The sequence below is a fragment of the Lissotriton vulgaris genome, chromosome 3_2, assembly GCF_964263255.1.
Source record: "Lissotriton vulgaris chromosome 3_2, aLisVul1.2, whole genome shotgun sequence".
In the NCBI taxonomy this organism is placed as follows: domain Eukaryota; kingdom Metazoa; phylum Chordata; class Amphibia; order Caudata; family Salamandridae; genus Lissotriton; species Lissotriton vulgaris.
In genome coordinates this window covers 112943354-112971046 of record NC_141690.1, presented here as the reverse complement: position 1 = coordinate 112971046, position 27693 = coordinate 112943354, and the positions used below count along the sequence as shown (strand labels likewise).

The following is a 27693-nucleotide window of genomic DNA, read 5'->3' as shown; positions in this document are numbered from 1 at the left end:
AAGTGTTTGGCAAAACAAACAGTAGGCAAAGGTAAACCGACGTATCATTTTCTTGTACATTACGGTTTTATAATTAGAGGTTTAGGAAAACCCTTAAACCTACGCGAAGCACTGAGGATTATTAAAGCTTTTCCATCATTCTGAATTCAAAGTCTTACCAACATGTCTGAAAGAAATTATAAGGTTGCGTTAGGAAAGCCATTGCTAATTTGGGACTAAATTTATCAAAGGCCCAGTTCTCTCATTCCATCCCACCGATGTAGTGGCTGCAAAAAATCAAACCTAAATCGATTAGAGCTGTAGTCTCAGAACAGGGAAATTAATCGGGCACATAATCTTTGCTGACTGAGAAACTGCTTCAGGCTACACAAGGATTTATTGGCACAAAAGCCTTGTTTTGACAGCTTACCTTTACATTTCTCAACCCCTTCTCAAAAAGGCTGAGCATTTCAGAGAGCTTGTTGTCGGAATGCACGTTGTACATCGTTTGGCTGCGCTGCTGGAGCAGGCCGATGATGTATTCGTTCTCAATCTGTTCGTGCATTTTGAATTCCTTGAAGGTGGCATGCAGAGACTGCAGCAGGGCTCGAAAATCATGGTTGTTGGAGAAATTGGTCTTGGACAGCTGCAGAAAGAAATACAGTTAACATTCAAAACCCTCGTTGCCACATACAGGCGTAGTGATAATAGGTCATACTAGTTCCGCACTGCTATCACAAAGCATACTTACTACTTGTTGACTCCGACTATGTATGTAAAGGACAAGTCAATAACATTAGCCCTAACAGGGCTAATGTTATTGAAATAGCCACGGGAACTAGCCACGAGAATTCTAGTTGGCCTCGCACTCTGAGAGCGTTTTTAACTAACAAAAGGAAAAGGTCTTTTAACTAGCTGCATACTAGTACAGTAAAACTTACTACACCAGATCTGACTACTTAAATAAACCATGCAATTGTGAATCCCATAAGCTATCAATTGGTCTCCAATTCTAGGTGTTCTTGAGGAGATGGGGCGAATAGCGCTCTAATCTCGCAGTGTCTCTCCCATCAAACCTTTTACTCTTTACTACAGAATCCCACTGCTCGCATTTCTTCACCTGGAATGCTATACGATGTGTATAGGCATTCCACCTGTTATGAGAGAAGCACCATACTCCTTTTCTGCCCCTTCCACTTACTCTTCAGGCTCGGAAGAAAGTGATCATTTTAACTATACACGAAAAACTGATTAAATTGCTAATCACTCGCTGACGTTCTGGCTTACAGAGCCACACACATCTGTAGTTCAACTGTTTTTGCAGGCCAAGCCCCATTTAAATTAGTTTCTGCAGGGTGGCAGCACTAGGCATGTCCACTCTAAAATAAGTTGAGAATGGCATTCCCAATAGGATCTAATAAGTTACACCTTTGGAAAGATAATCAGGTAGATTCATCAATGTCCCGATTTGCGAGTCCTTAATAGCGATTATTAAGGAATCGCTATTAAGGACTTGCAAAATCGGGATTCATGTGGAAATCGCTAAATAAATTGCGATTCCTACAGCATCCTTATTTGCGATTAGCAAATTGCTAATCGCAAATAAGGAATAACTCCCCATTCATTCCCATGGGCCTAAAGGCCTAAAGGCCCATAGGAATGAATGGGGAGTCATTCCTTATTTGCGATTAGCAATTTGCTAATCGCAAATAAGGATGCGATTTCAAGGGTGCCAGGGGTGTCCAAAGGACACCCTGTAGCACCCCTGAAATGTAATCTACATTGGTGTTGCGCACACACATGTCCAAAGGACATGTGTGTGTGTGTGTGTAACATGCAACTTAGAAAAATGCATTTAAATGCATTTTTCTAAGTTTTCGCTATTTACCACAAGGTTTGACCTTGTGGTAAATAGCGGCCCAAAATTGCGATTTCGCAATTTTAAAATGGTTCATGAATTGCATTTAAGGAATCTCAAATAGAGATTCCTTAAATGCAATTCCTCGCAAATGTGCGAATTCTTTATTAGCGAATTTTGCATTTGGGATGATGAATCCCAAAAGCAAAAATTAAACTCGCAAAGGGCCAGATTCTGAGAATCTGGCCCTTTGCGAGCGCAATTAAGCTTGATGAATCTGGCCGAATGTTCCTTGTTTCTTGTAAAGAAAGAAAAAGAGTGGCCACCTTGTGGAACTTTGCTAATCTGGCCATTTTACTCTAATTTCCTGTTGAATTCCAATGTCGGAGCGGTCGATGTAACTGGTAGGATCTTTACTCCTGGTGGTGTTAGTGTTACCACTGCCTGGGACAAAGCCAAGGTCCAAATCCTCTCTGATCTATATTTCGTAGGAACTCAGATTTGTGTGTAGTGCAATGCTTGAAGGTTCAGGAAGAAATAGAGAAGGAAGAGGTTCCGGCCAGCAAGACTAAGACAACTCCTGATATAATTTAGGAAACAAATGGCCCTGCTCTAGTCTCCAATATTAGGTAGGTGGTGGGGATGGATAAAAGAAAGTGTATAAATCAGGCTTCTCCAACAAGTAGCTTTTGAGTTACCGGAAGCTCTCCAGCTATCTGCAAGTAGCTATCCAGTAGCAACCCAGATTACTAAACTAGAGGCCTTTGCCTATTTGACTTAATAAATATACACCAATATTGAAAAGCTTCCAACCTGCTGACATATCCGACAAGCTGTGTTTTTTTTTTTATCCTAGAGAGTTTTTTTCTCCACACCAACAAGTTTCCACTGGTGTGACAACTGAGAAGATTGGGGACCATATCTATTGGTCCAACTGGTAAAGCTCATTTTTGTAAAGATCAGTGTGCTGCTCTGCAGTCTACAGGATGGGCCAGGTATTACATTTTTTGGGCAGGGTAAGGTAGAGAGAATGTGGGCTTCCCAGAAACACATATGCTTACTACACATGAACATTCATCAGCCGCCTTGCCAACAATCGCTGACAGCTAGAAAAGTGTACTTCCTCGTAGGTTCTGCTTTTTTTCTGCACTTTGATGAGGGAGCTGGACCAACCAACAGTAAACACCCCAAATGGGAATTAAATGCACAGACTGCCACTCTGTGTACACGTCTGTGTTGGCTGCCCTGTTGATCACTGGGGCTGAAAATTATGATTGGTCAAGAAAAGTATGTCAGGATACATTGCAGGTTTGCCAACTAAGATTCTGGATGCAGACAAGGAAGTAAAGTCCTCTTGATAGCCTACCTCTGCAGAGATAGTGTCACTTTGGGTCAAGTGAGTGTTTAGATTCCTGGGAAACAGGTCTTCCTCTGATAAAAAGCATCTGCACAGAATAATGGGCAACATGAAGTTGGGCGAACAGGCCTCTATAAAAGTGCGATCTGCAGCTCAAGAAGCAGCTCTTAGTACAGCAGTTTATAAAAGTGTTGTGAAAGTTTGCCTCCACATTCACCTCCTTAGATATGAACCACCTGTCTATAAAGAACATTTTTAGAAGACTTGGGGGGTCCCAAAAAGGAGTAGGGCTTCAAGGGACTTAACCAGACATAGGACACCCTAAGTTCTAAAAACTCATTTTGGGCAGACCAGTGGTTTTGGGGGCGTCAATAACTCTGGAGAAGTCTAATATAAATGCTGCCCCTTTTTTCCACTTAGATCTTGGAGGACGTCTCAGTACTTCCTGCGCATGTCACCCTGGATGAGGGAGGATGCTTGGGTCCAGACATTGGAGAGGTTCCAAACAGACTTCAGAGAAAGTCAGATTCAGAAAATGCTGTTGCACCCCTCAAGTGTTTTTGGGATGAACAGAAACTTATCAAGGAGGTGGCAAGCCAGCAAGTTTCCAGTTTCTCGTACTATGAAAAGGGAAACAATTTTAATTTTCAGCCATAATCTTTGATCAACCCATTGGAGCACTCAAAATTGCCAATGGAGATTCTTAGAATAACAGCTGTGAAACGTATCCATCTGTAAGACATCTTGATAATAGTTCAAAATATCTGAATCGGTCAGTGGATCTCTTGCTAAGCCTTGGTTTTATAATCAATGCCAACAAACCTGCGCTTAAACAAACTTCTTGGGGTTTATCAAACTCCACCTTGGAAAATGCAAAGGCTTACTGCACTCGAGATGAGGAATACCGGGATGGAAACTAAGGAAAGCTCTGGCACAGGCATTTGGCCATATAGTCTGCCTCCTCTTCTTACACATTCAGGCAATTTGTTTTGTGGCCCTGTCATTATAGGCCCTCCAGAAACTAAAAGCTCTGCTCTTCGGGAAGGCCTCGACATACTCGGGAGATGATCCACCTCACAGAGAAGGCATGGTCAGAGCGGAATCAGTGTGCAGGAACACATTGGAAGCAGGGCTTTTTTCCACACCAAAGATGGTGATATAGTTCGGTACTAGTTAACTGACTCATGGAGTCTATTCTTGAGATTAATTCACAGGGTTGTTAGGGGCATGAAATCAGACCTCCATATAAATTGTCTGGAGCTTTTAGCAGGCTGTTTGATGATCTGTTCCTTAGACAAGGAATGAGTCTTCATTTGCATACTTCTAAAGGTGCAGAACCTGACAAATGTACCTCCTCCCGGCTCAAGGATGGGAGAGCAAGTATGCCTTTCTCCCATTCACAAGAGCTCAGACTTGGAGATAAAGGGAGACCTGAAGCCTGGTTGAAGAATGCAAGAGCGGTTTCTAGCTCTGCTTGAATTTTCCTGGGATACCCCATGTCCGCTTCCCATATCCCCAAGATTTCTGAAGAAGCAAATGCATCAATGTCACCAGTCTTGTGAGAGAAGGATTCCTTCATCTCACGGTTTAGAGGATTACAGAGAATCTGGATGGGTCTAGGCTTTTCTGACCATGCTGCCTATCTTATGCAATAGACCTTCTCTGCAAGAACAGGATACAGCATTCAGCATAATCAATTTTTTTCTAAAGGCCATCTCGGCGGGCCATCTGACAGTAAAGGATTCTCTGGTGGTGGAGAACCTCCAGTCTACAGACTGCAACCTGTTTTATCACTTGTTCCTCGCATGGTTAATAAATAAAGGCATTTCCAGGATTTGTTTTTTATCAACTTGGCTAAATTACTTTGTCTAGCGTCCTGTAGTAGTGTGTCAAAAGAACTTTGTTCGTTGGGGTAGAAAGAGAACCGCTGAAGTAGTAAAGTTAATTACTGGCAAAAGAAGCAAGCTAATGCTCAGTCCATCAAACACGTTTCTTTTCCAGTACAACAGTTCCAGAACAACCGAGGTACATTTTAAAAGGTAGAAAGGCAGCTGTGTGTCAGGGATGTCACACAACGTCTAATTTGGTTTGGGGACCTCTTCTGGCCCACTTCTTCTGATACTCAGGCCAGGTGGGTTAGAAGATTGATGCAAGATGTGGGCACTGATGCGCTGCTTTTAGTGCTCACTCTGGAAGGGTAAATGCAAAAAGAACAATTGATGGACAGAATGCAGAATGGCCAGGTCTGCCCAGGTGTCATACATTCACCCCAGTACAAAGATCTGGACCCTAATCCGTCGTTTTTTGCTCCCCGTGCCATTCCAGTTTGAACGCAGTCATATGCAAATCAGTCTTGATCCTGCGCCCAATGGGAACAGTCAAGCCAGGCCAGATTCTCCCTGGACTGAAAACAAGCATCCTAACAGCCAGGTTAGCTTGAGTCCAGAGGCATGGAGAGCAAGGGACCCATATCTGGGCATACCCGTCCCACTCGTGGTGACAAATGCAAAAAGAGCAATTGATGGACAGAATGCATACCAATTTCATACACAGTAGGGATTGCCATAGCTTCCAAAGTTTTTATTGTGGTGGGTAATTTAGAAGATATTGTTCAAATAAACTGACTGCTCCACACAGTTCACCTACAAGAAGCTTTCATGTAAACCTTTGTCAGACATGGTGTTTAAATTAAACTTGTATAATCAGAGTCACCAGGTCATGTATATGTAAAATTCACAGCTAACGTGAAATAAAGTTACACTTTTGTTAAGAACAAACAAGAGATGATTATAAGTCACGCTACGTCAGCCAAAAGCCCTCAGGAACGCCCCCGAATCTGGTCCGGCATTGAGCCGGCACCCGCCTTCCTGCTTGCGTGAGCTCTTTATTTCCATGTCCATTTTTACATGTGTACGGATGTGTGCGTCAGTGTAAGAGTTTTCAGGTCTATCTCTCCCTATATATGAATGTACACTTGGCAGTGCGTGCGTGCAGGTGGGTCTTTCAATGTGTCTTGGTGTAGATTTATTTATGTAGCTTCTTACTGGATGCAACTCTGTGTATGTCATTTTAGGCATTGAGTGGAAGATTTTTTAGAATATTTCCGTTTCTTTTGTGGGTGTCAGTGCTAATGTTTCTACGTCACAAGATGTGTCGTCGTGGGGATTTGAATGTGCACCCCAGTATGTGTGGATTTGTATCACCGACATAATTCTCCCACTCGAACACACACCGCCTCAGTAGAGAGAGACAGAGAGAATGAGCGCTTTCATCACACACTGTTATCCTACTTCAAAGGCACACACGTCTAAGAACACATTGGCCGAAGGCAGCGCCTCCGCGGTGCTCGCAGAGGGGGCCCGACTCCCGCCTGAACAGAAGCGCAGCGAGGAGGCCGCGAGGGAGCGAGGCAGACGCTGCAGCCCCGCTTTACCTCCAGCATCGCCTGACCCCTGCCGGATCCGGGGCACCCAATCCCCAGCAGACGGTGATTCACTCTGCTAGCAGGTGAGTCATACCAGGCCCGCCACTAAAGGCTGGCTGCTGAAAATGTCACCCCCCCCCTCACTCCTGCACCGCCCCCCAGCCCACTCCAGCCAGGAAGAGACAGGAAGCGTTTCCCACGCAATGCGGAAGATCCTGTCGTCACCGGTAGAGTCAGATCACAGGCAGGTGCCATGGCATCGATTCTGTAGGGGATACGCTGTGCCATCGCGGTGCCAACTGGCCAGCGGATCCACGGATGAGATGGCCTCCCTCCGCGCACCCAGGGAATGCAGTCGAATGCACTCTACACACTCACGTATACGCATTTATTTTGTGTACATGTCAAACAGGGATATGTATACAGAGCATAAGTGGTATGAAAACACGGAGGGTTGTGACGGGGCGTGGCATAGTGTCCCGTGCGACAGGTATTTAAAATGACAAGTATCTGGGATGATGCGTGCCAGACGTTCCTGGTTGATTTGCAGCATGATCACTTGGTGGACTAGTGGGGTGAAAGTGTGTCAGGGCTTTTTCCCTAACTCTGCAGGGCCAGGCCTGTTTGTCTGACAGGCCTGGTCCCGGGGGCCTGTCAGGACCGGATCCTTGGTCTGCTAAACCTCGCACCAGTGGTCGGCCAGATCTGGACCCGGCCGGTGGTCGACCAGAACCAGTCCCAGAGGTATTCTTAAATGGGTCTTGGTTAGCTGCCGGACCTGCTCATGGTGGTCTGCCTGGGGCGGCCTTGACGCTTTACTAAATCTGATTGCAGAGCTCTGATTGGCCTGGTCTCATGGATTGCCAAGCTAGTCTTGGGGATCTACCTCGCAAGGCCCTGGTGATCTGCTAGGCTAGGGCAGGCCCTGCTAATAGCTGGTATTGATGCAAGAATCAGCCTCTGGATGCTGCGGCTCCAAGCGAGCTCTTGGTTTGTCTTATCCTACGCTGACGACACCCAGCTGATCCTCTCCCTGACCAACGACCCCGCCGCCGCCAGAGCCGACCTTCACGAAGGGATGAAAGACTTAGCCGAGTGGATGACGACCAGCCGCCTGAAACTGAACTCAGACAAGACGGAAGTCCTCATCCTGGGCTCCTCGCCCTCCGCCTGGGACGACTCCTAGTGGCCCCCCGCCCTGGGCACCGCACCCAAACCGACAGACCACGCACGCAACCTGGGCTTCATCCTGGACTCCTCACTCTCCATGACCAGACAAGTCAACGCCGTCTCCTCGTCATGCTTCAACATCCTGCGCAGGCTACGGAAGATCTTCCGGTGGATCCCCACTGAGACCAGGAAGACGGTCACCCAGGCCCTCGTCACCAGCCGTCTGGACTACGGCAACGCCCTCTACGCCGGAACCACCGCCAAGCTCCAGAAGAGACTCCAGCAGATCCAGAACACCTTGGCCAGACTCATCCTCGACATCCCACGACATAGCCACATCTACGGACATCTGAGAGACCTGCATTGGCTCCCCGTCAACAAAAGAATCACCTTCCGTCTCCTCACCCACGCACACAAAGCCCTACACGATCAAGGCCCGAGCTACCTCAACAACCGCATCAACTTCTACGCTCCCAAACGCCATCTCCGATCAGCCAGTCACGCCCTCGCCGCCGTCCCCCGCATCCGAAGAACGACAACAGGAGGAAGGTCCTTCTCCTACCTGGCCACCAAGACCTGGAACTCCCTCCCTCCCGACCTGCGCCTGACCCAAGACCACCTCTCCTTCAGGAAGAAGCTCAAGACCTGGCTGTTCGAGCAGTAGCAGCACCCCCCACCCCCCCAAGCGCCTTGAGACCCTCCGGGTAAGTAGTGCGCTCTACAAATGTCTTTGATTGATTGATTGATTGATTGTGTGAGTAGTATCCAGACCTAGGGCTGTGAAGGGTCTGGGTTTCAGTAACTCAATGAAGATAAGCTCTCCTCGTGCACTCAGCGAACTAACTCTCCATGCAGAGCACAAAGAGTGGTGCATCTAGGATCAGGACGTGACCTCTCCTCTTCCGTTCTCCTTCGGGCACTTTTTGTATCCTAATTGTAGCCTGCCTAGACAGCGCCGGGGCTACCATTCAGGATTCTAAATGACAGGGCTCCCGTTCAACGGATGGCAGCATTTCAGATTGCTTGACTTCGGGTTTGTTAATTATTCTGTGTGCTTTGCTTGGTGGCCTCTGGTGTCATGGATGTTCAATGTACAGCTGTGTTACAATATTTGTTTCAGCGTGGTGGACACTGATGCTGGTAATGTAGCAATTGTGTTTCTCCGTGTTGCAATGTTTTGATGTTAGGTATGATGATGTTATCAATGACGCACTCAGCCCATACTGGTGAAGTTCCCTCTACCTTGCCCTGTTACAATGTAGTAGAATGCCACTAGCAGAAGGCCCGTGAGGGGAGCCCCCGGAAAGTGAACTGAGCAGCCCTGGGAGGAGGTGGGGACCCAGCTATGGACAAGCAGGTGAGTGGACTCCTGGAAGGCGAGGTGGCCGTAAAGGCTCAGCTGAGGGGTGGGACAGTCTGCTGCTGGATGTAAAATAAGCACTCCGTGTGAGCCGGGGTTCTTAGGCTGCTGACAGTCGTGCCTGGGGCAGTTGAAATGGAAGAGGACAAGGGGCTGAGGGGTGTGTCTGTGGCCAGGGTCAAAGTGTTTCATTAAATGACAGCCATGTGCATGGACAGGCGAGACGAAGGAACCATACTAGTCACGCAGGCAAGGATGCTTGTAGGAGCAGGAGGTTAGCAGGCAATACTGTGGGGGCAGCTATTGGCAAAGAAGTAAGTGCTTGCTGGCAAGGGTGTGAAAGCCATGATTAACAGTGTGATTGAGCTGTCAAATGGGAAAAAGGGTAGTGAAGGGGCAGTGATGTTCATTAACATGTCTCTGCACATGCTGGGACAATGGGGAGCATTGTCTGGGAGTGTGCTGCAAAGTGACAGACTTTTGAGGAGTTCTAGCTAGGAGTGTTCAAGGGACTTGTTTAGGTGTCAACTTATGGACAACCAGACATGGCAAAACTAGCAGTATTTTGCTGTTAAGGATCAGAAAACACTCTTGATTCATCTATGGAAAGTCAGATGTCCGGCAGGTAGCCTGATAGAAGGGTGAACTAGTTACATAATACCAATCTCGAGTCTTTACCAATGCAACTTTCGGTTTGGGGACGCCCCTGTGGACTGTCAACTCTAGATTTAGTGAGAGCATGAAGGTCCGTTACGATAAGGGGGCTCTCAGTGTGTGGGGGGGGGCTCTCAGTGTGTGGGGGGGGGGCTCTCAGTGTGTGGGGGGGGGGCTCTCAGTGTGTGGGGGGGGGCTCTCAGTGTGTGGGGGGGGGCTCTCAGTGTGTGGGGGGGGGCTCTCAGTGTGTGGGGGGGGGCTCTCAGTGTGTGGGGGGGGCTCTCAGTGTCTGGGGGGGGCTCTCAGTGTGTGGGGGGGGCTCTCAGTGTGTGGGGGGGGGGCTCTCAGTGTGTGGGGGGGGGGGCTCTCAGTGTGTGGGGGGGGGGCTCTCAGTGTGTGGGGGGGGGGCTCTCAGTGTGTGGGGGGGCTCTCAGTGTGTGGGGGGGCTCTCAGTGTGTGGGGGGCCCTCAGTGTGTGGGGGGCTCTCAGTGTGGGGGGGGCTCTCAGTGTGGGGGGGGGCTCGCAGTGTGTGGAGAAGGCTCGCAGTGTGTGGAGAAGGCTCGCAGTGTGTGAGTGGGGCTCACAGTGTGTGGGGGGCTCTGTGTGGGTGTGTGTTGGGGGGCTCTCTGTAGGCGTTTGTGGGTGTCATTTGCGAAAGATAAAGCTAGTGGCATTGCAAATGACAATGCCATTTATTTATGTTAAAAAAAACATAAATAAAAATATTGTCAAGAGCATTGCCAATAGCTCAAACTTTAACAAAAGCAAAACCATTGCATTGTAAATGCTTGTTACTACTTTTCTGGCTTCAGCTGCCAGCATCAATCCACTACTGCTCTTCAGCTGCTGTTGCATGGACCAGCCAGCATGCAGTTAGAATAGAATAGAATTTTATTGTATAGTTAATAAAAACCATTACAAAGGTGAAAGTACATTAGTTTAAAATTCTTCAGTATACATTTTTAAAAAGCATTCAAAAGTATTTATATTCCTAAAATGTCAAATGTGGAACTAACTACATAGACCAGTTTTATATTGATTCTATACAAGAATTGGTCTTTTTTTCAGAGGCTAAATGTCAATGTAAATCGATCCGTTTGCTGTTGCAAAACGATTCGTACATCTCATCCTTCTCAAGATTGTTATTGATTTAGGTCGATCTACTGCGGGTTTTATAAAACTATTGAATGGCGAAAGACGGCTGGTTGAATTTTCTTGCGTGAGAGTGAAACAAAAGGATCTTATTGCCTCTTTACATTACATCTTGAGCTAAACTTTTAACGACCCTTTTGCAAAGACACCTCTATTGTTCTCAAAGTTCATAACAAACTTGACTGATCTACAAATGAATTGTGGATCTGCTGTACACAGAACTTGTATGATGGCAGATCGACAGGTACGTATTCCATAGTCGTTAAATTTTGCCTTTAACGAGCGTAGTCGTTCCTGGTCCAGTGTGGGACAGATGCAAAATAAGTGGATAAAGTCTTGTTTTGATGCACCACATAAGTCACACTCCTTGGTGTCCAGTTTCCTCCAATCTGGTTGATCTGGATTTGTTGGCAGGTTTCCCATTCTTAAGCTAAGGTATTTCAATTTGACAAATGATGAGAAGGATAACCCAAAATAGACTGCAGGTTTTGGCATAGTGTATGATTGAATTATCATCCAGGCATGTGCGCGATGGCTGAAGATTGACTTGTCGTTGATCAGCGAATGCCTGTTTGCCGCCCTTTTAACTACTTGCTGAAATGATGATACAGGTAGCTTAGTTTGCCACAATGATGCAAATTCGGTGGTATCAAGGGAAAAGTTTAGGAACTTAGTATACTGAGAATTGGGACTATTTTGCATTGCCTCCCACGTGGCAGAATTGATCTCCGTTTCCCTGTTCATCCAGATGTCATACCAGAACTTAATGGTCTCATACTTTTTTTGCAGTTCTTGTGATTGCAGGCCAAACTCGAGTTGGACCTGTGCCGGAGAGGCATTGCTCGGTAGACTGAATATACGCTTATAGACTCTGTTTGAATTTTGTCTAAAAGCTGAGCACTTCTCCCATGGTGTAACACACTGCCGTAGGCTATTGTAGGGAGTAGCTTGGCCTTGATGACTGCCAGAAGCGGAACAAACAGAGAGCCTTTTAGCTGCTTGGAAATACTGTTGAATGCATGTAACAGAACTGTTCCCTTTTTTTCGATGACCTCAAAATGCAAGGAAAAATTGAAGCGTCTGTCCATTTGTATTCCCAAGCACTTATAGCTATCCACTACCTCCAGATTCTTATTATCTATGACAAAAAGTGGCATGCAGTTACTTCCAGGCTCAGGCTCTGAGGCAGGTAACTGAAAGCTGATATCAGTCAGTCTTCACTGTGCAGAGTTCAGTTTTTCACTTCTAGATTTTTCTCTGTACCCTCTCACATCATGTCACAGGATCGAGTGAGGTCAGTGAGTTTTTGAGCTCACCCTTTGATGAGATGGAAGATGATGAGATGACAGCCTGTTATAGGGATGGGCCAGTCACCAAGGCCAGTCTACTCTGCAGCAAAATAAGCAGAGGTGCCACTGTAACTGGCAGTTGAAGTTCTCAGATTGCTAAACGATTTTGTAGGAAGAGAAAGAATGAAAGTGTATAGAGGGTGGGAAACTGCCTGGGTGACAGGGGACAGAGTGATGGTTGTAAGAGGGAGGGGATGGCATTTTTCGATTCTCGCCTAGGGCGGCAAAACACCTAGAAACGGCCCTGGCCCGGTGAAACAAAAAAGGCTTAAGGGGGAAATCTGCTCAACTCTGAGACAATAAAAACATACTTCGTTGAGAGAGGTAGTAACAGTCCGCGCAGAAATATTATGAAGGCGACTGCTCAATGTAAGATCATTCAATGCAAAGAGCTACACTTAATTAACCAACATCACCAAACAAAAGAAAGGATAATAACAGTAACAATTACAAAATACCATTGCTTAAGCATAAATGCTGCATTCCTTGCTTGTTTAGACAATATCAAATCCTTCAACTTAAATTAATACAATCTAGTTCCTAAATCAAACAGTTATACCAGGGTTGGCATGAACGAATGCCTCATTCAATAAAGAAATCTCAAAAACAAGCGTTGGATTTATCTCTGTATTATGTGCCAGTGTGTTGTACTCTGTTTTATTGCTGCTTTCTCCAGAGCTTGAGAATGACTACACCTCGTTTTGTTTTGCAAATTTTATGATTGGGGAAGAAAGAAACATCTACTCCCACTCCTGAAGTTGTGGGGTTTAAGACAGTGCAGGCCAGCCCTACTCAAGCTATACATGCTTGAGGATGAACTCACGATTACTGCAGCTGCTAGTTTCTTGAAATTTGCAGTAAGGTGCAGAGCGTCCATGAACTAATTTATCTCTGATTTCTGATAGTTACCTTCGAACAGTCTAAAGATTCTATGTTTTTACGCTTGAGCTTTTGAACTCAATTTTATGCTGTATTAATTGTGCTTTTATGATTTTCTTATGCAAAAATCGAATAAAGCTATTTTTGAATTGACTAGGGAGTGTACAAGGTTTCTGACTTATGTAGGTGGCGATCTGGATAGAAGTCATCAAGGACGAGATGCAGAAATCTCAGTAACAGGAATAGTACCAATTCTGTAAACCATAAAGTAAAAAACTATATTTTACATTGCCCACCATTCTATGTGGAATTTACGGGATGTACAACGAAGGATTCATATGCAGTTGCAATGCTTTGTGGCTAAGTTTACTATTTGACTCTTGATACCGTTATTTGTAAGATTACTTGAGCCACCTATCCCCTGAGTGACAAACTACTTGGACACAATGAAAGTGTTAGTGCGCCACGTGGGGGATAGACGGGAACATACCGTGTGGTTTTTTAATTTGGGTTAATTCAAGTGCCAAGAATATTACACAATGAAGGCAGTTACTGTTGCATATTGGAAACAAACTTCCTGCACACCGCAGAGAAAATAGTGGAGGAGACCACCATCCTGGATGATGGATACATTAGTGGTTCAGCCATGACTTACAGCGGGTGACTTATACTTTTAGGTGACTGTTTTTATAAGACCAAAACAATATTGGAAATACATGGAAACTTTGTATTAATTTGAGATAGATTTTTATGTATGGCAGTCCTGAAGAAGGTGGAATTTATATTTCCACGCCACCAAAATTTTAAGACGCAATATACCGGCACTGGATCTATTTATATGGGGAAACATCCTTTAAGACGCAACTTTTACCACGCAGTACCTTTACAACGCAAGTCATTACAACGACTTGCGCTGGGGGGAGGGGCGCTCTAGGATAGGTAATAGTTTAATTTACTATCCAACACCTTCCCTACTATCCACGGGGACTGGAGTTGGAATAGTAAATTTAACTATTCACTATCCAGCAACCCCAACGCAAGTCGTTGTAACGACTTGCATTGAAAAACCTGCGTTGTAAAGGCATGCGTGGTAAAAGCATGCGTTGTAACAACGTACATCCGCTTATATGTCAAATTAAAAATCATGGACAGGTAGTAGAGGTGTACATTTAAAGACAGATTGAGTTGCCTCATCAGGATCTTCCGTCTTAAGATACATGATATATGGTTTATGAATCTGTAGTTTTACCAAAAGATTGTGGGAGCAAAACTATACATATTTTTTCTAAGTTTTTCTAAGTTTTTGCGGTATTCTATATTGCCTTAGTGTGCAGTCTGAGCTTATAGATGTGGGTTCGAATGGTGAATTGATGGCAAGATTTATTAGTTACACTAAGGGGAGCATGCATGAACTTGATAGAGGGTATAAAAATATATATCAAAACAAAACCCTTTCAGGCATAGAGTGACGCATAAATTATGCAAAAAAGAAGGAGAGGTAGTTCTCAAGTTTAGGTGGAAAGCAGCCCCTGTTAAAGCACTCTCAACACCAGCGACACTCTAGATCTGCTCACCTCAAATGTCTGTTTTTCTATCAAAGTTTTTAAGCATAGGATTAGCACAGTGCTATCCACGCCGAGATAGAAAATGACAAAGTCTTTTGCAATTTATACAGCAAAGTCTTTAAGCATAGGACTAGTACAGTGCTGTCCTTGCCGAGCTGTAAAAAAACAAAAGCCATTTATCACTCCAGGCACAATATTACAGCTTTGAATTAGTGAAATAACAACTCAAGCCAAGCTGAAATGAGTAAAAGCAAACCCTGACACAGTGTTTCGCTCTAATTAGAGCTCTTCAGAGAGGTATAGCTTTGTCCAGACACAAGGGAGCACCCAGTATTAAGTCAAAACAAAACCCTTTCAGGCATAGAGTGACGCATAAATTATGCAAAAAAAGAAGGAGAGAACTCTGGGTAGTTCTCAAGTTTTAGGTGGAAAGCAGCCCCCGTTAGAGCACATATATATATATATATATATATATATATATATATATATATATATATATATATATATATATATATATATATATATATATACATACACACACACACACACACACACACACACACACACACACAGAGCACAACTGATGTGCTTCATGCTCAGTATGTAGTATGCCCCCTGGTATTTTCAACGGAAATATCTGGACAGCAGTACACACCATATGGCTTCTATGAGGAGGTGTACTACACACATGGTATAACCGATAGTCCTAGTTTTTGTAGTACTATCCACAAGTGAATGGCACACAGGGCAAGGACGTAGTATCCGTCTGGTGTTCACAAGTGAAGCTTCCATGCATTTACTGATCTGCATTCACTGCACATGTGTCCTGTGCAAAACACACAGGACATGGCCAAAGTATCTTATTTAAAAATCCAATAACTTAAATCTTTTGTTAAGGAATGTCATGGTTCTAGGAAGTGTACCTGACAGCTGTTGGGGAGGTTGGGGCTAGAAGACGGCAAAAGGTAGACCTCAACATTAATATGAGCTATGTATGGAACATTCTTTCAAGCGCTTAATCAAGAGTTCAACAGTCTCATTCATAGTTGAAATGTGATAACAAATCTGATGTTTTCCTCAAAAGCTGTTGTCCCTTTCACTATTTTCAAGATAATAGAAGCAGCTCCGGCCAGGCTGACAAGGTATAATTTCCCTATCGTACATTCCTGCAGGCAGATGCTAAGATTGGCCCTCCAAATTTACCTGATGTACACATTAGCGAAATTAGAGGTACGATAGACAAGCTAGCTGGTCTAATCTTATCCCATCTCCTCCTGGTACAGAAATCCAAAAATAGGGTCACTTAGCTCAAAAGCATAGCTTGCTCCGTATTGTTCTTCCTTTGAAATTATGGTCTTAAAAACATCCTAATATGTTTTTCTTGCTATGCCAGCAGTGAGTAACTTCCTCCTACCCTATAACTTGTGTGTTAAATTCTTACTTGCAAACCATGTGCAGAGTCCACCTTCACCACCAATAATGTCTATTGTACAGATAGGAAAACCCTTACTCTCCTGTGATAAACCTACTAAGGTCAACATCGAGGCTTAGTCCCATTGCATCTGTCATCGTTGCTCTATATCAAATTAACCCTGCACACTCTGCAGGTTGACCCTCTTCTTACACATATAGCGCAGCTTACCCTAAGCTTGACAGGGGTTGGAAATGCCTAAATGTGTACTGCTCCCAAAACCATGTTTTTTCCGTTCTCTTCTCCTTTTTTAAATATATCAATGTTCCTTTTGTTTACTGCACATACTTCAGCCTGAAACAGAGATGATTGACCTTTATTTTCCTCGAAGTTTTCTGACTGTTCAATGATGTCGATAGTGTCAATGGCGGGCTTAAAGGTCAGATCAGATGCAGGACCAAATCTTTCTCAGACTTTCTTACTTTTTGTCTACATGAGGTTGTTCCTCTAGTTTTGGTTGACATTATGCTCTACTGCACAGTGCAATGCGGTCTTTGCATTTTCGATTAGCTTTTGAAAACCCTTAAATCTATATTATACATTTACGTGAATGGTTTTCACACTGGTAACTGTCATGCATTCTTGTTAAAGCATTTAACTTAATTCGCTATTTATAGGGGTATGAAATTCCTACAGCCAGACGCCCAGGACATATTGTTTGGGGTCAAGGACAACATGTTTATTTTGCCCTTGGGACAAGTAGGCCCAACCCCAGATGTACGAACCCTTTGGCTACCAGTTTACAGTATATTATGGATCAGAGAAGGGGATTGTCTGAATTAATATCTGTCAGAATGCTAATGCTGTTTGAATTTGTCTTCATGGTTTATTAATACAAAGCCTTTATTATTAGGGTGTGCGCTCTAAGAAAATGTTGTACGCCTTGACTACACTACGGACAGTGGTCCAGTATAAAAATGCGTACTCGCACTTGCAAAATTTAACATGTAGCTATGTATAATGATCTCTAATTAGGTGCAAATAATTAATGAAGCTTGAAATCAAGACTGATTATTCTTTGCTTTCAAAATAAAATGTTCTCAAAAAATGCAAGAACAAAAAAAAAAAAAACGTTCTGCTAGACAACTGTGAAATATTAGATACCCCTTCTTTGAAGTATCATTAATTTAGTAAACTTGTGTGGATGCATGCCAGCATTTACTATAAATATTCATAATTAAAAGTAAGCATTTGAATTCAGCCTCCAACATAAGAGGGCTGCAGCATACGAAGTCTTGACCGAACCTCCAAGCCTTTACAATCTCAAGAGACTTGTGTGGAACGGCAAGAACATCAAAGAGATAATGATGCACATTTATAATGCCCAAACCGATGCGACCGGAGACGACCCAACATCACCCGTGGACAACTGGGAAAGCCTGATTACAACATTAATAGAAAGATTTGGCAACAAACCTCGCAGTCATCAATCGATCTTGGGCAAAGCCCCACAAGTGTCCCTGGAACGCATAGCATACAACAAAAGGACTCTAAACCAAGAAATCAGAAAAATACAAGCAACAGCTAAGATAACGGCAGAAGACATAACCAACCAAATATACAAACTAAGGCAAAATTACAAAAAAGAAGTATGGCTAGAAAAATCAAAACACCAAACTGGCATCTGGCAATCACTATTAGCATGCAGCAAATCCAACAATAATGCTAAATTTTGGGCAGAAATAAACAAAATCGTTAATGGAGCTGCTAAGGACTCCAACATACTTGAGGATGATTGGTTACAGTATCTAGAACACACACAATGCAATAACACGCTCGCATGGAGTCCAACCCCCCAGACCCCACACCCAAAAAACAACCAAGATGTGGACTCACAGTTCGATGTAAACTGGATAACACCGTCACAGGTAGAAATAGTACTAAAAAACTTAGGATCAAAAGGCGCACCCGGACCGAACGGCTTACCGAACGCCTTGTTCAAACAAGATTGTCAGTTCTGGGTGGATCATCTCACCCCTCTATATAACATTGCTTTTCAGTCAGAAAGCATTCCTCAATCATGGAGAGGCAGCATCCTCCATCTAATCTTTAAGGCAGGCTCAAGATCTGATCCAGCTAATTATCGCCTCACAGCGCTCATAGATGTCAAGGCCAAAATCTACGCCTCAAATCTGTTGACGGCTTTAGAAGACTGGGTACATACGAAAAAAATCCTCCCGATTACGCAGACAGGTTTAGGCCTGGAACCAACACCCTATGTAACCTGCTGGCGTTAAACCTCTTGGTCGACAAAGCAAGGTAGAAAACTACCAAGCTGTACACGTGTTTTGTTGACTTAAAAGCAGCGTTCGACACAGTCTCGAGGGAGGCCCTATGGCAAAAAAAAGGCCACCTGGGAAATACCACCAAAGCTGTTTCGGGCAATTATCAACCTATACTCATCCACCTGGGTAAGACTAAAACTAGGGAACGGAGAAAGAATAACTAGAAAAATACCCACCCATGTTGGCCTCAAGCAGGGTTGAGTATTGGCACCAACGCTGTTTAACATCTTCACAGCGGACCTGGATAAGAGCATGGCGGAGACAGAAAGCGACCCACCAAAACTAGCCCAGCATAAAAATAGGAGCATACAGTACGCAGATGACATCGTACTGTGCAGCCAGACCCCGATGGGCCTCCAACATTCCATCACAAAGCTCCACGATTACATCAGCGCACAGGGCCTGCAAATTAATTTCAAGAAAACAAAGATAGTCTGCTTCGCCTCGCGATTAGGGAAGAAGCCCTTCAAATGGCACATTGCAGGCAACACCATAGAGCAGTCTGCCTCGTACAAATATCTGGGCATAGTGGTCGACTCCAGATGGACTCTGAATGACCACCAATTGTACAGAAAGGCTCAGGCAAACAAATGACGTTTTGCACTAAACCTACTGAAAACAAAATTGAATTGCCCCTCCAACTCGCACCTGTTGAAGGTAATAGCTGCCAAGTTTCTACCATCTCTAACTTACGGGTCGGAATTGTACAGGTGTAAGGATGCAAACTTCTTGAACGCGCAACAGTCAGAGCTGTTCAAACATATTTTCGACATCCCACATCCCGAGGTTCGTATCCCAATCGCAGATCCGCCTGGAATTCGGCCTAACAAATCAGCACCAAGTCAGACAAGCGGCTATTTCAAAAACATGTTGGAAACTAAGAGCAGCTCAAGAAGACTCGCTCATGGGTCTGTGTTGGATGGAGATGAAGCACCAGAGAAAATCAAAAAATGACTGTAACACAGTATGCGTGAATGCCCTGTCAGAACTCAATCTGGAAAAGGCATGGAATACAAACCAAACCTTTGCGGCTTTTAAAAAAGTGACCAACGGAGCCGCAAAGCAAAGATCATGGCTATTAGAGCAGCAGCAACAGCGAACAAAAAACACGGGTGGACGGTGTTGACCACGTATGGAAAAATGGAGCCTCAACCTTACTTAGTCAACCATATATCCACGGCCGCCCAAAAGACTCTTCTAAATCTACGGCTGGGCACCTCCACCTTAAAAGAACATACACCAGCATGGAAGCAAACATGGTCGACCACTGACTGCAGACTATGTGGACAAAAGGAAGAATCATTGTTGCACATATTATGCATCTGCCCCTCTCTGAAAAATCTGAGACGCTACTTTCTCCTTCACGCATTCCGTTTCTTCAAAATTAGATCATGCCGCTCGGCTGTCATGCTACCACTGAACAGCCAACAATTGCAGACAGCTTGTAGAGCCGCAAGATTCTGTCAAAAGTCACTGCAGCTAATACAAATTACTGAGAAAAACGATACTAAAGTTCTGAAGCCGGATGCGTGAAGTATAATGAACTGATCCACTGAACCCCCTTTCTCCTCTCACAAACACTCCAATTACATGGATTCTTAGAAAGTTTTCCTTTTTAACCATTTGAGACTTTGTACTCCTTTTAAATCATGTGTTTTATGTTACAATATTGTAAAGGTTTTAATTAACTAAATTCAATTAAAAAAAATCACCTTTTCATAATTAAAAGTCAGTGTAACCATTTTCAACAATATTATGGCAAACATGAAAATAAGCAAAGCCAATAGGTCGACATTGGTGGTCAGCCTTTTGGTTTTGTCAGTGCTTGCCTTGACAGGGTTTTTATAAACCGTTATTGTTGTGTGAGAAGCCAGGCCCTAACCATTATTACAAACATTGACAAAAATATTTGTTGGTCTCAAAATGTACACATTTCCACAGTAGTTTCTGGCACACAACAAAATTCCTTCTTGTGTTTGTATGCTTCTTGTGAAAGAACAGAATGTTGTCACAGAGAGGAAGGAAGAAAATGTAATAAAAAAAAAATAATTCTTGGTTAATGCCGGACCTAATTAGGGGCCCAATTCTTAAAGAAAGTCACAAAAGTGCACCCACAGTATATATCCTTGCATTAGTACTGATCTACGCCCGTCATAAAATCACAAGAATTTACACAAATAGACCAGGAAAGTATACACCTCGAAAATATTTATGAACTGCATTTCAGCAAGAGCAAATATACATGTGTATATTTGCTCATGCGAAAACCTGTTGAGCGTTTACAAGGTCACTTTTCATTCAACCACTTTTTTTCCCCAACCCTGGAAGAAGTTTTACTTCTGCCATTGTCAGAAGTAAATCTGAAACCTCTCAGTACGAGAAGAGCTGGGGAAAAGCCCTAAAACATGCAAGTTAGGGTGGCACAGATACAAAAGGGCATACCAACCCTGGAACTATTGCTTTACGCTACCTCCAGCTCAAACATGTAGATCTGAAGATATATGACAACATAGGGTAATTGTTAGGATTAAAAAGCTACCATAGTATAAGCCTTGGGAAAATACTCCTAGTGCCAAGAGGCCTCGGCATTCGTGCGCTTTATTATTATTTTAAATGAGATTGCTGCCATATTTTGCTACTGTCCTAAGTGGCACCATAGGGACTAGTGGAGTTTTTTTACAGGGCAAGTAAATTTATGAAGCAACCTGCCCCATGGACAAGTAGATTTTTTTTTTTTATTCCGCGCCCCTGATTTAATAAGTGCCTGTAGTACACTGAACCTCGAGAAACAGGCAGGGTAAATGAGAAAGCGGTAGTCACTACATTAAATCGAGTCCAGAGTGCTCCAGACCAACGAAAAGTTATAGACCAGTATAAAGAAAACAACATACACCAAAGTCCGGGGTAACTACCAAAATACAGTCACATCACTAATGTTTAAGACAACTATTTACTACAAAAAAATAGCCCTTAACAAATTGTCAACTATAGCAGAGTTGCAAAAAACGTCCCTCGTTTGGTAGATGAGCTAAGGAGCTTAGAGATTGCATATTAATTAGCAGCACGCAAACAATGTCAATTCCTTCAGAATATAAATCTGCGCATCCCTTCTCCAAAAGCACTAAATGCCAACTGCAGAGGACACAACCGCTAGAATATGCCAATAGGCACACCTTAAACGTAAGATGTCTTGATGTACGACTAGAGCAAACGACAGGCGCGTGGAGTGGCAGGCGAAGCATATTGACCGGAAGGGTAACATTTTGATAAACACCAAGGGTGGTGTGTGTTCATGGTGAAATGGCTGGGTCTGGCTGGGGGTGCAAATGCGCATGAAAAAAGTGGGCGACAGGGAGTATACTTTTGGCAGTGGTGGCCTTAGTGAGTCACAAAGTAATTGGACGGCGTTTAAGAGTGAAGAGTCTTTAGTAGAGCAGGGGGCAATTGTAGATACATGTCGTGAGTGAACAACTTGGGAGAATAATACGAGATGAGCATGCTTAGAGTTGAGCCGCAGTAGCCATCTGGAAAGGGTCAGGAGCAGAGTACAGGGGACGTAGACTTCCTAAAAAGTAGGTACAAGACAAAACAGTTCAAGGCGCAACAAGGACCCAATTCAAAAACTCAAGTTGCAGCAGGCACTAAATTTGTATTTAAAGGGGCATTTTAAGGGTAGAGAAGGGGGGTATGTGGCCATCTAACGGATGGGATTCGACATTGAGGAATTTCAGGGGGATTATTTGATTTAAAGCGAAACAAGTATTTAGAGGCTTGCGTAACAGAGCAAGAAAGATTTAGAAAGCAGTTTTACATCTGAATGATAGTGAAAGCCTTTTAACGTCAGACTGACAGGGGTTACTTGATCAAAATGCTGACAGGGATAATTGTAAGAGTGAAGCCGAATGGTTAGGGTATTTTTATGCAATATTGTCGTAGAATGCACTAAGCGGTTTGTATTAACAGGGAGGAGAAACAGTCCGAGCTATGCACATCTTCGGTGTACCTTCAGGGGAAATGGACGTTGTAAGGAGGGATGTGTGCCACAGCTGGGGAACGTATAGTTAAATATTTCATGAGTTCTGTATTTACCTAGCAAGGCAGTGCATCTAGACGCTGGCCGACCAATGATGACAGCTGCGCAGGTTGTGATGAGCGCGGTAGGAATTACTACCAGCCCGTTGAGTCTCCTCTAAAATACAGACGTTCAGTTACCTTATCACAATACAGGCCGACGAGCTGCTTCATCCGCCAGTGCGGCGCAGTGAACACATCCACCTCGTCCGGGAATGGAGCCATCTTCCCCTCTCCATAGATATCCGCCAGCTCCGCCGCGCTCCTTCGCCGCCTCCCCTACACAGTCAGAAAGAAGAGTATGAACTGACGCAGCTCCTCTTTGAGCAATGCAAATAGAGCGGCCATGTTTAAATGGAAGTATTCCCACATGGACGTATATATTACGTGTAAAAAAACAGGAATTTTGAGGAAGGTAGTCATACATTCTGTATAGGTAAACATCAAGTGGCGTACTTAATAAAGAAAGTTCACTATTGCCATTGATTTCAAACTTCACACGTATGAGTATTTTCCTAGTAAAACTCTCTTCTGGACTGCAACAATATAAGTTTTATTCGAAAAAAGTGAGAAGGTTGGTTCCAATGTAAAATAATCCTCTTCATAAACCGTTTGCCCCTACATCAAGCTAACGTGCAAGTCGAACGGGTTTGACGTTATTGTCTTTTTTTTATGTTCATGCCTTTTGCTTACCCTACACAGGGAGGCGACGCCATAACAAGAGGCATCTTTGGTCACGTGCAAAAACACAGATGTTGTCGTCATTGCTCTACGTTTTTTTTCTCACTACGATGGAGGGGGCGGGGTCGGGTTGACGAGTAAACATTCAGCCTGACACTTTTAGAACCAGCTCTGTTAAATTTGATTGGATTAATTTTATTAATCAACAGTCTAGGATTGTAATCTACCTCACTTTTGAAACTGATGCAGCGCTCCTATTGAAAAACTGTCTCACAAACGCTACATAACACCTCATTACTCACCATTATTCATAAACACATATAAAGGCCCATAAACCACTGGGACAATTTTTGAGCAACTGAATCAGGTGGTATGATTAATAAAACAATTCACATATTATTTACACTATTTATAAAAACTGCAGTTTATCATTCTTATCAACCATGGTTTTAAACATTTAATACTCATTAATCAGACCACTAAGGCGATTGAACCAACTAGACCATGAATAAACAAGACCAGCTTGTCTTCTTCAAATCTATTTTATTAGCTTTAATTTTCATAAAGAAAAAGGCATCTAATGTTAAGAATCTTTATTTCATAAGTAATTAAGGAAGCAGCATTTTAATAAGGAAATGAACTAAAACTGACATTTAAAAGTAAGCTCTGAATCATGAATTATTACCAAAATAACAGTTCCCATTCATGCGCCAAAGGTCCATCAGCATGTCACTCGACACTTAGGACTCGGAAAGTAAGAGTTTTTTCCTTGCTCATAGTGTCAGACTTTATACCTTTCTCTCTAGCTAAACTTTCTACATTTTACATTCTTTTGGAGAAATCCGAGCTTTTCATTAACTGTCCTGTGTCAGTCCACGTTTATTAGGTCATCTCCGACTCTTGACCAAGTCCAGGCTTCATATAAGGCCCATTGTCTTTCATGGCGAGGGTCTGCTTATGTCATCTACGAGCACCATAGGGCGCCAGTGCACGTCCAACACACATACTCTGAGTTACGGCTTATTGAATACTCGTTCTTTACAGAGCCATAGGCTAGAGGTTTTCACACTCCTGGAAGACAGGGAGCTAGATGTTCTCGCACTTACGGAAACATGGCTGGAGGATTGCTCAGCGCCCGATTTAGTGGCGGCCCTTCCAGATAACTATTTAGCTATTCACTTTAACAGGGAAGGAGCCAAAAGAGGAGGAGGAGTAGCCCTTTTCTATCAGTCAGGCCTCCGTGCCAATAAGTTTCTCTCCGAAACCCTTGGAGGAGCTGAGGTTTTGGGGGTTAAGCTCAGGAGGGGGGCTGTCTGTGTGGTGTTCTTGGTGGTTTATCGCCCACCTTGGGCGTCGCCTGACTTCCCTACCCTCTTTGTAAGATTGGTCCAGGACCTGTGTACAAGATACGACAAAATAGTAATCGTTGGAGACTTCAACTATCACTGGGAAAAGTCCCCTAAAGAAGGACAAGCACTACAGATAGAGGAGGCGGTCTCCTCCTTAGGTCTTGTCCAACAGGTCACGGGACCAACACATGAGAAAGGTCATGTGCTTGACCTAGTTTGGACTACCATGCCAGCCCAGGGCATCACGGAAATTCTTCCTTGTGCCTGGTCTGATCACTTTCTAATAAAGGGTAGACTTACATTGAGGGGCCACATGTCCAAACCTGAGGAGGGCTGGAAAACGGCCCGCAAATGGAGAAACCTTGATGGGGAAAAACTGGTTCACCTCCTAAAACACCATCCTTCAGACATAGAGCCAGATGCCAACGCTGATGCCTTATGTAGACATCTCCAGCATAAACTGGGGAGTGCCATTGATGTGGTGGCGCCTCTTCACAGGATGAAGAAGGTGGCGAGAGGAGCTGGGGCGCCTTGGTATAATGATTCCCTCAGAGAGATGAAACGCGGGGTGAGGAAGAAAGAGCGGGCATGGCGTAAAAAGTATGACGCCATCTCCAAACAAGAATATACCTCATCCTTGGCCCAGTACAAACTAGCCATACAATCAAGGAAGGCCGCTTTCTTTGAGGAAAGAATAACCACTGCTAGAAATCCACAAAAAGAAATCTTCCGGGTCCTGGCGGAGCTCAGAGTGAACAAGGAGCAAAGTCCTGAGTTCACCCAGGAGGACTGTCAGAGGTTCCAGGACTTCTTCGTAAAGAAGATATCCGACATCCTGGATGAAATTGCAGTAACTGCACACCTCGAATGTCCGCACATACCGGACTCCAATGGTCCACTAAACATCCTGCCACTAGCTGAGTTACCCCTTATTTCAAAACAGGAATTGCTCAAAATCACAGGCCGAGTCAAATCAGGCTCCTTGGTAGACCCTTGCCCGCCTGACATATTCAAGATGGCAATGCCAGGAATAGAGGAAGAGGTCCTGCACCTGTTGAACACCTCTCTTCGCTCAGGACAGATCCTTTCAGCTTTTAAAGAGGCTCGCTTGATCCCCTTACTGAAAAAACCTGGAGCGGATACAAAATGTCTGAAGAATTTTCGGCCTATCTCTCAGTTGCCTTTCTTGGCGAAGGTAATTGAGCAGCATGTGCTAGCTATACTGTCAGGCCATTTAGAGAGCAACAACCTGCTGGAGACTAATCAGGCAGGGTTCCGTGCGAACCATAGCACGGAACTAGTTATGCTATCCATTTTGGATGAGCTTAGGATGCGAGCTGATGTAAAAACACCGAGCGCCTTGGTACTATTGGATCTCTCCGCGGCGTTTGACACCGTGTGCCATAAACAGCTTCTGTCGCGGTTGAGATCCTTTGGTGTCGTGGGCACAGCACATGCTTGGCTCACATCATTTCTGCAAGGGAGGACACAACGAGTACAGCTGGGGGATTTACTTTCTACCCCTGCTCCGATCACCTGCGGGGTCCCGCAGGGATCTGCCTTGTCCCCACTTCTTTTTAATATCTACTTGCAGCCACTAATTGCTCTCCTGAATAGGATGGACTGCCTAGTATACAACTATGCCGATGACACCCAGATAATCATCCGGCTGGATGATGGTCCAGGAGCATCCTCCAGGCTACAAGACATATTCAAAACCACTGTCAATTGGATGTCTGAGAACTCCTTAAAGGTTAACCCGGATAAGACGGAGGTACTACCTATTTCCATCTCGGGTAACCCCTGGAGTGATAAATTCTGGCCTAGGGAACTGGGTGTCCCCCCAAAGCCGGCAGTTGCAGTTAAAAGCCTAGGCCTATATGTGGATAAGAAATTATCCATGGAAAAACAAGTCACCACCGTAGTAGGCACCAGTATAGGCTTGCTAAGACAACTTAGAAAGATCGCTGCCCTACTCTCCTTTTCCACCCTGAGGCACGTAGTCTCAGCCACTATTCTGGCTAGGCTGGACTACGGGAACTCCCTTTATCTGGGTTTGCCACAGCGGCTGCTGGACAAACTACAGGGAGTCATGAACGATGCAGCTAGGCTGATATTTAAAAAACCTAGAAATGCCCATGCCTCTCCCCTGATGCAGGAGTTACACTGGTTGCCAGTTCGCCAGCGAATCATTTTCAAAGGAATGTGCATTGCCCACAAGGCTTTGTATGGCAAAGCTCCAAAATACCTGAAATCCCGACTATCCCCCTACACACCGGGTAGGACTTTGCGCTCGTCGGACGCTACTCTTCTGTCCAAGCCCCGCTTCAAATTGACCACGGTGGGGGGCCGTGCTTTCTCCAACACGATCCCAGCTTTATGGAACAAATTGGATCCAGAGCTTAGGAAGGAGAGCAATCTACTCTCCTTCAGAAAGAAACTTAAAACCGTACTATTTAAACAAGCCTGGAGCAGGTCTTAGGTGCACAGCTGGTTTCCAAGTGAATTTAACATCTATCATGTAAATCTGGTCACACCGCGCTTAGAGACCCCTGTGGTTATAACGCGCCATACAAATTAAATAAATAAATAAATAAATAAATTTCCACGTCTTCGATTTCCTCAAGAATGATACTTTACTCGGGCCTCGGACGTTTACTTCCTAACCTTGGCAGACATATCAAATTGCTGTCCTTGAGCTATCTCTGCACGAGTGATGGAGCAAGGATTCGCACGTAAAGCGCCTTGCTCTCATTCAAGAACCTCGTCTAATGTATAATCGTATTAATCCAACTGTTCGTCGTTTATTATACGTTTTCCCAAACACGCGGGTGTCCCCAGGATGCTTACTCGTATGTCTTTTTCATATTAACGAAGCTTGCACTAAAGAATCGGCTGCTTTGCTGAAATTCAGTCTGCGCATGCGTCGGTCATACCCATGTGATGTGACGCACTCGCATTCTGGAGGGATTGTATTGCTCATGCGCACTGATGCAAAAATGGCCGCTTGTATCTTACCACGCTCCCTGCTTGCCACCGCTTCTTCAAGCCTATCTGTCTTTTCGCACTAAACAGTAATACTATAGTTA

The 27693-nt window shown here is 44.3% G+C and overlaps 1 protein-coding gene across 1 annotated transcript in view; it reads right to left on the bottom strand.

Annotated features, from left to right (window-relative positions):
* FBXL5 (F-box and leucine rich repeat protein 5) overlaps nt 1-22902 on the bottom strand; it is a 322370-nt gene extending 299468 nt beyond the window's left edge. The window contains exons 1-2 of the mRNA XM_086964073.1: nt 22716-22902; nt 410-625 (exon numbers count right to left, since the gene is read on the bottom strand). Coding sequence (XP_086820199.1) covers nt 410-625; nt 22716-22799 — 300 coding nt within the window. The 5' untranslated portion in view covers nt 22800-22902. The remainder of the gene's footprint in view (nt 1-409; nt 626-22715) is intronic.
* Nucleotides 22903-27693: the final 4791 nt, after the last annotated feature.